We start from the raw sequence: 13,647 nt of genomic DNA, 5'->3' as shown, positions 1-13,647 counted from the left end.
TGGCATGGAGATCTAGCTGGATCTGTTAGTTGTCAGCCTTGGCTAGCTGATTCACCTCAGAGCAGTCAGAGTGTTGCCCTAAGGAATGCAGCAGGATTGGCAGTCTCCATAACCCTTCAATGAAAAAGTGTCATGTATGCACAAATACCTTTTGCCTGCATAGAACAGAGTCTAATGCATGAATATATGTAGCTTTTTGCACACACAAATGAAATGCACTGTGATCTTGACTGATAATCTTAAATCGATTTCTGGTGTAATTTTTAGCACCTTATTTAGTTAACATTATCCAATAGGAAAATCACATTTAATGCTGGGTACTATGTTCTGAGATTTGCAAGCACCAGTTGGTTGAACACAGTTCGCATGCTGCCTGCTATGGACAGCCAAAGGAATATGTTTTTGATATGGTCCACCAGGCTTTTAGATGTATTGCCTACTTATCTGACATCAAATGCATTCACTGGTTAATATACACGTTAGGATTCCAACAGTTCCATTGCTATAAAAGCAATCTTGTTGGCAACTTATGAATAAAACCCTAGCCATCCACTCACCATGTAGCCTTGATGACAACACAAGGAGTACCAAAACCATTCATAAATCTGAGCAATAGGTGAAACTACCTGTCTCACACTACTATTTTTCAGTAAACACACGTGGCATTCTGCCATAATAAGATGCTGTAATCAAAGCAATTCTATATATTACACAAGTGAACAGTGTGGTATGTGAATTTCAGTGCTAGTGTGATGCTAGTTAAATGTCTCAGTGACTAACAGACCATATCAAGCAACATGTCTCTTTGACTGTTCGCAGCAAACAGCATGCTGGCTGCACTCAACCAGCCGATGTTTGAAAACTCAGAACATAATGTCCTGCACAAATGTTATTCTGCTTTTGAACATCATTTACCAAATAATCCAGATGTGCCAAGCATTACACCAGAAATTAATGTAAAATTTATCAGTCAGCCTTGCAATGTGGTTAATTTGCAGGAAGAGAAGTATATCGGAAAAGAAACATATCCTCAAAACCACTGTCTTCAAAATATCCTCACTTGCCAGCTATCAAACATTTCATGTTCCATTTTGTGTTATCCTCCAACAGTTAAGAATTCGTATGGCACAATCACTTAATCTGTCTTGTTCCGATGCTAGAGATGATATGAGCTTGTTGTTGTGATTTGGCTGTTTGTTGCAAACCCAATTTCCAATTTCAAATCATTGTTTCCTTACTTGCATTCACTTGTTGAAGTACACTTTTGCTCTACTTGGCCAATTTGCATTATCTTTTGCTGTCACTGTGATATTCCCATTAGATACTGGTGATGCATTAGAATGGTTAGCTACCTGTGAAGATTGCAATCAATCATAAATTTGGCTAGGCTGTTTCAGATCAAAGAGTGTGGGATAGATTAATATTTGTGAAGTAGGACATGAATGGATTGTGAATACAATCTCTCTTCCTACCTCTCAGTCTACCATTTATTACTTATTAAACACCATCATTCAATTGTATGATGAAGTCAGATGGTGGTGAAATTCATTCCTTACCATGATATCCATGCACTGACTAGAAATAAATAGTGGTCCATTGGCTATGGTGATGGTCTTTGGAAAGCTCCATTTTTGTTAACAGCTTGTCTAATACATCAATTGCCAAACTGGTCTATCTGGAATTGATTGTAGCAATTTCTGACATTTGCTGACATTTACCCAATGAACAAGAAGCAATAAGTACTGGTTGCCAGCATTTGCTTATACTTCTCCCACAATACCTACTTGGAGTTGTGTCATGATTTTTTCAATTTGTTGTAGTTATGGGTGATCTGGTTGAAAAGATTTCTCGTTGACCATACAAGCTACACAATTTCTAGCTCTGTGGCAATGTATTGCTGGATACTAGACTGTTCACAGTATCATCGTTTCATCTTAGAAATGCTATTATATCCTTCATGAGCAAATTAAAAACACCATGCTGAAGTGCTGTTGGCATTATAACTTGTATTCCACTTGTGATGCAGTTGTCATCAAACAATGTGTACTGTGGCAGTAACGTGTTATGCTTACAAGATTCACTGCAGCAAATCACCAAGATTTCTTCAAGATTTCTTCCCAAGCACTTGATCCTTTGCACCTGGAAGACAAAAGGCAGCAAGCATTTGGGAACAACACTGCCAGCAAGTTCAGCTCTAAGTCTCACATCATCCTGATTTGGAAAAGAAACTTCTTCTCCATCATTCAGAGATAGTAAGAACTGCCGATGCTGGAGTCAGAGATAACACAGTGTGGAGCTGGAGGAACACAGCAGGCCAGGCAGCGTCAGAGGAGCAGGAGAAGAAGGGTCCCAACCCAAGACGTCAGCCCCCACTTCTGAAGAAGGGTCCCAACCTGAAACGGCAGCTTTCCTGCTCCTCTGATGCTGCCTGGCCTACTATGTTCATCCAGCTCCACACTGTGATAACTCTGCTTCTTTGTCATTGATTGGTCAACATGCTGGTACTCTCTCCCTAATCATACTATTAGTGTGTCAAGAACATAGGAAGTGTAGAGAGTAGTTCAATAAAGCAACTCATCGTCACCTTCTCAAAGGCAGGTAATAATGCTGGCCTTGCCAATGATGTCCACATCTCATCAAGGATTAAAAAAATTAAGTAGAAGCCATTTCATGGAGTTCCCTTTACAGAAATGTAAATAGCAAAACATCCCTATAAACTAAAGTTAACTAAGAAGAATTATTGTATTATTCCTTTTACTTTCATTTGAATCGCAAGGAAAAAGCAGCGAACAAAATAACTATTCATATAAGGATGCAGCAATGTTCCCAACCATTTTTGAAGCTGTTTAGATGTTTATGTCCATGTAATTCAATTATCTCTGGTACAGAAAACTCAAAACATAGCAGCCTGTTGTATTGATAATTTATTAAATACCACCCCTGAATGGCAAACCCAATCAGAAATGCCCTGGTGAAAGATTATGTTCTGATGTATTACTTAAAATAAGGAGCACCATGGAAGTGTTTTATTCAGAAATAACTCCCATTAATATTTTTCTTGTTAGTGGTTTCTGCAGTATTTAATTGAATAACTGTTATAGGTATAATGAAAACAAAAGAATATAGAAATCCAGATGCAGATGCAGTTCAATTCCATGTCCATTCTCGCAGAGCTGATTTTCAGTGATTGGTGTCTCACTGCTGGGGAAGTAGTCATAGGAGAGGATACTGTTGTTGAACCATCTTTATTGATACCAGAGAGAAAGAGATAGTAAGATCTGCTAGTTCAAGTCAGAGACAGCACAATGTGAAGCTGGAAGAACACAGCAGGCCAGAAAGCTTCAGAGGAACAGGAAAGTTGATGTTTCGGGTTGGGACCCTGCTTCATAAATTTCCTTCTTACATCATGTTGATAATTGGCAAATTGATCTTGCTACAGAAATGCTTTTTAAATGAGTGGAATTGCATTAGGAGCAGCTTATTCAATTTCTGTGCAATCTCCTGTAGAAGACGCCCTTCATTTAGCCCTTAATTCACCAAACTTTGTGAACTTGTTTTATACAATATCTCCTATTCAAAGGGCTTATTCATTTCTACTTCCATTTTGCTGGCATCAGTCAATCCCTACAGAATGGAATCAGGCCATTTGGCCCAAAGAGTCCACAATGACCCTCTGAACAGCATCCCACCCAGAACCACCCTCCAACTCAATCCTTGTAACCCTGCATTTCCCAGGCCAATCCTCCAGGCCTGCACACCATGGGCAATTTAGCATGGCCAATGCACCTAACCTGCATATCTTTGAACTGTGGGAAGAAATCATAGCTCCTGGAGGAAACCCACACAGTCACAAGAGGAGGCTGGAATTGAACATGCGTGCCTGCTGCTGTGAAGCAGCAGTGCTGACCACTGAGCCAACTTACCACTCTTTTCTCAATTTGGTGTTATGCCTGGATCTTGGTGCTTTCAACATATTTAAGTGAAATCCCCAAGGCTTGAAATCCTTTTCCTTTTCTGTCATTACATCCTTTCCAGAACAATTATATGTTTATTTCAGTTAGGGGAAAAAGATTGCTAACAATAATTTTCAAATTTCCAGCAAAATCCTAAATATGTTATTAGTTTCTTATTGTTGTATATTTCCTATTAGTTCTTTTCAATTAAGACATTGTAAGCATTGTTTACTTGGACAGTTATTCTGAACTACTTACGTAATACCATGCAGTTCACTGCTTTGGTTTCAACATTATACTATCAACAAGGCCTGATGATGTATTACACATCACTCCCAATTTCTTTACATTTCACTTTCTGTAAGGGTTGGCTGTGTGATTTTCAGCTCAGGTACAACATTGGGATCTGGACCAGTGGGTGCTTTGGATACTATTGTAAGCCCAAGTTGGTATCTGCTATCAATCAGAGTACCATATAAGTGAAAATGCTGATTTGATGCCAACATTGCCATTTTGGACTTTAAACATATGCCTCTCTTAATCTTGCACAGCTGAACTTCCATGCAACCGAAAGGATACGCCATTAACAGGATTTAAAAAGAATAATCAACTCTCTTCGGGTTTGTTGATGGCTAATTTTTCTCTGGTCGTTGCCTTAAGTAGACAAGCGATTGGTGTTTTCAACGGTAGTGTAAATTTGCAATACTGAACAGAAAGTGTGTGGAAAGCACTCGAGTGTTTTGGCTATCTCTTTCTGCACAAACCAGCTGCTTACAGATATTGGTGTATCAGTAGCCATTCCTCTTGGATTAAAACAAAAATAACTGGAGGAAGGAATAGAGACCACACAGTGCGGCACAAGCTGCTTCAAGAAGAGGGAAAGAGGATGAGGAGAAGGATTCTTAGTAGGAGGCTATATTTATTCAGGATGTAAAAGGGGCATTTGTTCTACCTGAGCCTTAGTGAGGAACAACCCGTGATATCTGCACTTTAGTAAGGATATCCTTGCAAATATCTGTCACTTACTGCAGCTGCAACAACCACCTCACAGGTGGGGACAGACCACACCACTACCTGTAAGTTTCCCTCCAAGTAACACAGCACCCTGACTTGGAACTACATCAATGTTCCTTCACTGTAGCTGGGGCAAAATGCTGGAACTCCCTTCTTAACAGTAATGTGCACGTCCCTACGCCCCAAGGATTGCAGGAATTCAAGAAAACAGCTCACGGCCACCTTCTCAAAGGTATTTAAGAATGGCAAACAAATGCTGGCCTAGCCAGAAACATTCATATCCCATGAATGAATATTTTAAAAAATTGCCATTGGCTGTGAAGATGAATAGGAAGAATATTTATGCATCTGGTTTCTTACCTGAGAGAAGCAGATGAAGCATGTTTTGTTAAGATTACTGGATGCACACACATTGCTTTCTAGGTTCAGCATGTCACGTGTGGACTGTACTGAAATCAAAAGGATTTCACTTCATCAGCACGCAGCTCATGTGTGATCACAGGTAGAGAATCATGCCGGTCAATGTCTGGTATCCCAGCAGCTGTCATCATGCTTGTATTTTGCAGCAGTGCTGTGTGAGTTATATGCAGAAGCAACATGGCAAACCAGACTGTGATCACTGAGTGACCAGAGCTACTAGCTGTGATATCATTCATGGCTTTGTTGTGCAGCCCACACAAATGCACAATATGCAGATAGTGAAAGTCAGACTGTCACATAATATGTAAGAGTAGAATACTGATTACTGTTCCTGACGCCTTATGTAAGTCTTTTGATTCAATCTGGAATGCTTCCCATTAATAACATTGTTTTTAAAAAACTTTTAAGCCATTTATACTACATCTTTTTTTAAAAAAATTCTCTTCATTTGCCTTTAAAGTATCACCTAAGGTCTGCTGGAGATCTTAAAAGTCATGATCATTGCATTTTAGTTGACAATTAGTTTGGAAGCAAGCTTGAACTTTTCAATTTTTGGAGTTAATTTATCTCATACTTTGATGTTCACTGATTGTGTTCCCAACTGTTTTCCAAATGTCTTTGAATTGTACTTCTTTTAAGAATCTTCGCCACATTCCCTGAAGCCAAAGCTAAACTTTACGGGTTAGCCTTTTTATTAAGCAGTGTTATGTCAGCTGCTTTATGTCTCTAAGCTGCTATAAAGTATTTCTGGCCAGCAATTGCACTGTTTCGTTCTAAATTTTCTTTTTATCATTGGGTGGTTATCACTAGATCCATAGAGAATTACTTTCTTCATTTATAATTTCATAATGATAATCTCTCTTCTCACTGGCTCTGACTACTAAATCTAACTTCCATGAGTAGTTTAAAATTAATTTTATCTGTCCCTTTCCTTCTGTCCTCTTCTTATGAAGGAATTGACTAGGTATTAAGGATGCTGTTTGTAGCTTGTCCCATTTTCATTGCTAATGTGTTTCCACTTATGCAGTGCTTCCTAGCGAAGTTTGAGTTATAAGGATAATCTTAGTAATCCACAAATGCATACTTTTACAGGGGTGGTCATTGGTTAATGATTAGGAGTTAGATTCTGGCTGATTTCCTTTCTGTAAGTAAGTAATCCTGAGACTGGCTATAACAATGGTAAAACAAAGTGAATAAGTTTCCCACAAATAAGTTTTCCACAAAATAGCAGATACTATACTTCATAATTTTTCAATGTATGTTGTGCTCTGATATTTTTTGACACAATACATATCTAATGCTTAAAGTAAATTAGCACAGATCAGGATCAAACCTACTACCTACCTGGAATGTATAGCTCCGATACTGAATGGATAAACTCACTGACTCATTGGGGAGTGGATAGTTTTGTGTATTCTAATGAATTATCTTCAGCAAAACTGAAGAGTAGTAACATCTCTACATTTTGTGGTCCTTATGCATGATTTTCCTTAAAGCTGTTGAGCAGTTTGGGTGCTATATTGATGCAACAGTGAACGTAGATACTAAACAGGTTTGAATGTTCAAATTTAACATGTGATTTTGGGTTTAAATTGCTGATTATCACAATTTTGATTTGTCTAGAGGTGCTAAAACAAACTTCTGAGGATTTAGAACTCAATTGCTGATCAGAAGCAATTTTCATGAAGAAATATGTTTGGAGGTTTCACATACCCTCTTATAGAGTAGCTGAAACACACTGGCAGGTTTCATGGAGCCTCAGCAATCAAGAGAGAGAGTGAGCAGGTCTTCAGATGTAGCACTGGTGGATCTGAGAAGAAGAGATGTCCTGTACTCATGGAGACAAAGGAGTCCAACTCCCATTCCTGGCCCCCTCTCCAATCACATGTGGGCTGGTTCTGACTAACCTTATGTCCTACTCTTCTGCCGATGAAGATGGAACCCTAGCAAGGTATCCAGGATGAAGCAATTCCCTTCTCTTGGTAATACCTATAATGTGTTCATGAAGAATTTATCTGCCTCAGATGAAATCTTCAGAGAAATTTCCGATTTTCTCATTTTGAAGACCTGACAAGCAGTCCAGGAACATTTTCTGATATGTTTCAAATCTCATCCTAAAACCTGCAAGTGAATCGTAAAAGATGAATATGTCTTGAAGTTGCACTTGAAATCATCAGTAACAATTTGTTAATTCCCAATCAGCTGTTTGGAGGCAGTGTTAGTTCAAAGACTAGACATCAAATTGTCATGTTGTCTTATTAATGAGCATTAGCAAGCAGTTGGGAAATTGCTCTATGGAAAATCTCAAAGAAATCTATTGAAATGCAGGAACAGGTAGTCATGTTTTTCGAACCCACATCAGATGGCCTAGCAATCAAGGCTGACCAGTAGATGTTTTTTGAACACTCATTGATAATTTTAAGCTATTTTTATGTTTAATGAACCAAGGTCTTTAAAATCTCTCAGATAATAACACTTAAGGAGAACTTTGCAGCCTTTCCAATGTGTCTCCATCTACACCATCAAATCAAGACTCTCCCACTGCAGATCACTACTGTTGGAACAACCAAAATGAGCTCTGTTTGAATTCAAATGGCCCTCCTGAGTTTACAATACCCCTCCTGTGTGCATCAGGCTCCATTCCTTTCTCCCATTGGCAAAAAATGGATTAATTGGAAATGGGGTTTTGACCTCTGCACACAGGTCCTGCTCACTATTTTTAAAGGTATATGGTGTCTCCCTAATTCTATGAAAACATGGCCCTAAATTAGAAGGTACTGTAACCTGTGTGGCTAAGAGCAGGAATCTGCAAAGCATATAAATTAAGTGAACAGGCAAAACTGTGACAATTGGAACTCAGTGGTGGAGGGTGTGAGATCATTCATTTTTGATTTGAGCAATATGAATTGGAATAATTTTTTCAATGGTTATGTCTTGGAGCTATGAAGAAGCAAAAGGATTTGGTATCCATGTATGCAAATCACTAAGAAACAAATGCACAAATACACACACTGATTTTAAAAAGAAGTGGTATTTTCGTCACTATATCAAGACGGTTTGAATACAGAGTTTCAGTTGTAAAGAATTTCAATAAAATACCCTACTTGAATTTAGCTTTCAGTTTCAGGCACCTCACCCCCAGAATTATACCAGAGCATATTGATGAGATTATAAAAATGAAAACTAAATTTAATCAGTTTGATGCACTGAAATTATTTCTTCTGATGAGGGAATTCAAAATAATAATGCACAACCTTAAGATAGAGATAGGTTATACAGGAGCGAAATCAAGGGATACTTTTCCAGACAGAGTTTAGTGGAATCCCGGCACTCTGTTTCTTAAAAGGTAATAAATGCTGGTTCGAATGAAATTTTCATGATTGGGATTAATGATTTTTAAGGGATATGAAGCAAAAACATATGAATGGAGATCACATACAGAACACCCAAGATTTAAGTGAAGGATAGAACAGGTCTGAGGGGATGAATGATCTTTGCTCAAGATGCAATGCTGTTAAAATGGGCATAACATAGCATTTATCCCATATGTGTGGTATTTGCTGTTGGTTTTTGCTATCCTTGTAATTTTGTTCTTGTTTTAATTCTTATGTATTACCTTCGTCTACTTCAATTTAGAAAAGTTTATCCTGTTGACCTAACAATTTATATATCTAAATGTTAAAGTACCAAATGCATAATAATGAACTTAGTTCAGCCAAGTGTATCAAATTAATTCTTTAAATCAGTCCAGTGCAGTCCATGCACAGAAATCTTTCGATGTCAATTTACAGTTCTAGTTGTAAATGGTAGTGTGTTTTATACCGGTTTGAGTATGTACATTACTATCACGGATATATTCAAAAGAAACAGCTCCTCTTTAATTGTCTTAGATGGGCCAGTGGAAAAATGTTCTCTTTTAGATATTCCAGCCTTGTCATAATAGATAAATTGCTATCAGGGTTGTTAGTAAAGAAGGTTATTGTAGCATTGTAGAAATCAACCACATTTTTATTTGAGGGCCTACCAAACTAAGTTGCACCAGTGAAACTGAGTTTTTTTTACAGAAACTACATGGGACTTCTTCCAAAGGCTGGAACACTTTAATAAGGTATGTAGAGAAGATTTAATTTCTGACAGCTTTGAATTATGGCCTACAAAGGCAAAGCAAGTGGGATATACTTTTGATAATGTATTGTAGAAAAATGAGCACTGAATGGAGACAAGATTACATTCAGGGTAAGTTATGTGTGCGAAAATTTTAAAAGAATGCAAAAATAGTTTATGTGAGCTGAAAGAAGGAAAACTGGAGGTTTAACGTGGGGAGTCCCTGTCTATAGCACCCAGACAGAAATAAGCTGGAATTCTGACAAAACAAAAAAAATTAAATTTTTGAGTCTGCAAAATACAGTGCACTCTTTTATAACTGGAGATATCAAATTTGTTATGATAGCAAAGTAAACTCTATGGCAACCGTTGTAATACTCTGGTGCTGACTGCCCGGGAAGGATGGGGAAAGCCGTTTTGTTTGTTATTTCTGGCAGATCTTGCTGGCTTGACTTGCTCTTATTCTGTAGGGGGACCTTTGAGAGCATTCTTTTCCACATGAAAAACTTTGCCAATCTGGCAGGATCCATCACAACCCCAAACCCCTCCCCCCTCCTATTTTCAGCTGTTTGCCTCCAAAATGTCTGATCTCCTAAACACAGAGCATTTATAGTGGCAAAAGTTGTTGGAAAAAATTAAACATGCATGGCCACTTTGCAGAAGATTGTTGTATTGCTTAATAAGGCTTCCCCTCTATAAACAGCTCTTGTAAACTGCTGTGCACAGCTATCTACTGTACTTCTTATTCACTTACTGGCCTGCCAAACTTTAAACCTTTTGATCATTTTCTTCAACTCTGGAACAACTAAAGAAAAACTAATGAGGGTTTGATTTGCAGGTAGCCCTCAGATTTTGACATTCAGCAATTTTTGTGTTTTAATCTTTAATGAAAGCCATACTGGGATTTCTGTTTTGTAAGTGCTGATACTTGTGATGTACTACCAATTGAGGGAAGGGTTTTGTTGAGAAAATGGGAAAACACTAAATAACAACCGCAGGGATAAAATCTCTATTTAGTTCACAGTCTATTGTTAGCATTGTACTCTATGATTGATAAGTTAATGTTATTGTACGGAGTTGCCATGTAATAGAATGTTTTCCCTGATACCACCCACATTCCACAGGCCTCACATTGTTGCTCCTCATTTCACTATGAGTCATTAAAAACTACGAAGGAATTTGTGTGTCCAAAAGGTTACAAGCTTATCTAATCTCTTTTGTTTGTACAGTGAAAACTCTGAATGAAGTAATAATGTCCCTTGGTTCTGGAAGTGTGTTTTCGGAATTCTTACTCAGATGTCAACATTTGACAATGACAGAAATGTTTTTGTATGATGGATAACTCTCATTTGCCTGGAGAACTGCAAAAACAAATTAAACTGCTGATTGTATTTCAGGTCCTTTAAGAGGAGGTACATGACCTTTTCTGTACTGCAAATATTTTCCAATTTGCAATTTTTTAAATGTTAAAAAAAATTGTCACTTTCTTGATGGGTTATGGAAAATGGAAAATTCGCACTAGTGCAGCAGGGATGTCCTGGGAACAGGGCAAAAGTAATGCTTAAAAAGTAACAAGTGTCCATTTTTTTTTAGTAAATCTGCATCTTTTAACTAAATCTACTATATTAACCAGGTTGACTTTTTTTTTTCTGTAAGTTATTAGATGCACCAAAGCAAAAACTGTGAGGGCCATATGTTTGTCGATCAAGACGTGACGTTGCAAGTTGCAGTATATCTCCAGTGTCGTACCTGGGAAACAGCACTGGAGAACATAGTGAGGTCATTTAGAGAAGGCAGTCTCACTGCATGACTTTCACAAGACATGGAAGATGTGATATTGTGAAAACAAACTGTGTGTGCATAAGTTCTTCTGGATTTTGTGCATTTCCTGGCATGGGACTCAACTGCCAGGGGGACATATCAAGATTGCAGTTGTGTAACACCACAGTTTTTTTAAAAATTAACAGATAGAAAATGGTAGAGAACACACATGCAAGTTCCATACATGCAGCCCTTAATTACATTTATTTATGTTTGGAGAGCTACATAGGGAGATTTATCTGTATAATGTCAACCAGAGTTTGTTTAAGTGTTAAGAGAGTGTCTCCTGTTGCATCTGTGCTCAGTATATTTAACTGGTGGATGTGGATGTTCTGCACATATGTGTAAGCGTTTGTGCAGATCTCTGCTGGATCCGGCAGCCCAACCACAGGCAGACAATCTGAGACTGGTAGCTACACAATAGTTGAACTTCTAACCGTGAAATTCCTGGAGTCTTTCAGATTATCTAGTATGAAAGATACATAAAATTTAACTTATTCGATTTTAAAACATATGATTTTTTTTCCTGTTGGAAACGATTCAGAATCTCAGAATACTAAAGTGGTTTAAAGTAAAGAACAGAGAAAAATTTCCACTGAACTGTGCAAAGAGAAAGCAACGGCAATATGAGGAGAATTGTTTTGTGTGCTGTGAGGTTAGGATCTGGAATGCATTGCCTGAGAGTGTGATGGAGGATGGTCCAGTCATGGCTTTTAAAAGAAAATTGGCTATTTACTTGAAAAGTGGGACTAGGTGAGTTTGGACTAGCGAGAGCTGGAAAATACATGACAGGCTGAATGGTTACAGCACAGAAGGTGGCTATTCTATGATTCTACTTGGAAATTGGTAAATCTTCCTTTAAACACATCACAGAGGAAATCTTCCTCACTGTTCCATCAAGTTACGAATGTTTACCAAGATCTTTACATTCAGGAGTGCAGGAATCATCAGTTTTTTTACAGCTCTGTAAAGGCATGTTGAAGCAATTAGTAAAGGAAACTGCAGGTGACAGAGAAACTAGTTTGAGCTTTCCCTCGGTACTAGCACTCTCACTTCTCAGTTGTGGGTCAAATCCCACACCAGGAACTTGAATTCAGAACCAATGCTGACACCGGAGTGCCATACGAAGGGAGAGATAGGAGCTGTCTTTTTGATGAGCTGTTGAACCAAGTCTGCTCTCAGATTTCACTGATCAGAAATGACTGAAAATATTGGTGAAACATATCTTTTTGCATTAATCTGGGGCTTTGTGTCAAACAGCAAAATCCATTCAAAGGAAAGGATTTTGTTCAGTGTGGCTGCTGATAGCAAGGCAGATAGTCAGTCAAAGTTATGAATGCATTGTCAGCATTTTGCCCCGCGCTGGAAAATTTTCAAACCACAGCAACTGACGCACAGTAACGACTGCTGCAGAGTACCTGAAAGCATGCAAACACCACCCACAAGTTTGCCATTGCTGTATGGTTTCACAGTCAAATGGTAACATACTCAGTTTTAATACTTTTAGGGCGGGGAATGCCAAAGCAACATTTTGTAGGCCCTCATATTTGTGGGAAGGAAATTGAGGTAGAAGTTGGATGTGCCACGCTGGCCAGGTATGCCAGAAATGCAGTGCCATAATATGCTGACAAATTTACTGACATGACCTCCTTTTTGACTTTTTCCTCTTTCTGTTTCCCGGCTGTCAATCATCCACATTCAGAGGCTTCTGGCTAGAGTGGGAAGCATGTGCTGAAGGTCACAGCCAATGAGTAGGAAGAAGGCAGGCAGTGGCATCATGGGTTGGTAGACGAAGACATCACAGAGGGACAGATCCTAGCAGGAGATTACGGAGTGGGACTTGTGTTTGTTGGTCTGTCAGCAGGCCCTTTGTCGGGAGTGGTGCATGGGATTGCAATGTGGCTGCTTGTTTATGCAGAAGGAAGGCTGAGCTCTGCAAATTATTTGGGTTGGGGGTTAGGTGCAGGTAACGGATAAGACAAAGGGTAGTAATCACTCCTGCTTCTGAGCTTCACTCAGCTGCCATGTTTCGGAGAACCCTGGGAGACCCAATTGGCAACCATTAAATCTAAACGGCGGTTGCAAATTGGAGGCATACAGCATGTGATAACTGTTTTCACATGCTTTCCAACCACAGTTCACCATCCCTACTCCCCCTGCCACCATCCATTCCCCAAACCCTTATAGGTTGCTGCATTCAAACCTGATGTAGCAATTCTTGCAGTTAGAGACAGTAAGAACTGCAGATGCAGGAGTCAGAGATGACACAGTGTGGAGCTGAAGGAGCACAGCAGGCCAGGCAGCATCAGAGGAGCAGGAGAGTTGACTTTTCGGG

General features: G+C 38.8%; 1 protein-coding gene across 2 annotated transcripts in view; it reads left to right on the top strand.

The window, feature by feature from the left end:
- Nucleotides 1-13,647, top strand: part of nfatc2a (nuclear factor of activated T cells 2a) — a 140,667-nt gene that overhangs the window by 93,313 nt on the left and 33,707 nt on the right. The window contains exon 10 of one of the 2 annotated variants that reach the window (XM_020528124.2): nt 9,452-9,495. The exons of the other annotated variant lie outside the window; for it this stretch is intronic. Within the exon in view, the coding sequence (XP_020383713.1) occupies nt 9,452-9,495 (44 nt within the window). The remainder of the gene's footprint in view (nt 1-9,451; nt 9,496-13,647) is intronic. 2 annotated transcript variants of the gene reach the window in all.

The sequence above is a fragment of the Rhincodon typus genome, chromosome 19 (genome assembly GCF_021869965.1).
Source record: "Rhincodon typus isolate 14 chromosome 19, sRhiTyp1.1, whole genome shotgun sequence".
NCBI lineage: Eukaryota > Metazoa > Chordata > Chondrichthyes > Orectolobiformes > Rhincodontidae > Rhincodon > Rhincodon typus.
Note: the sequence above shows the minus strand (reverse complement) of the source record. Positions and strands in the feature narration are given on the sequence as shown.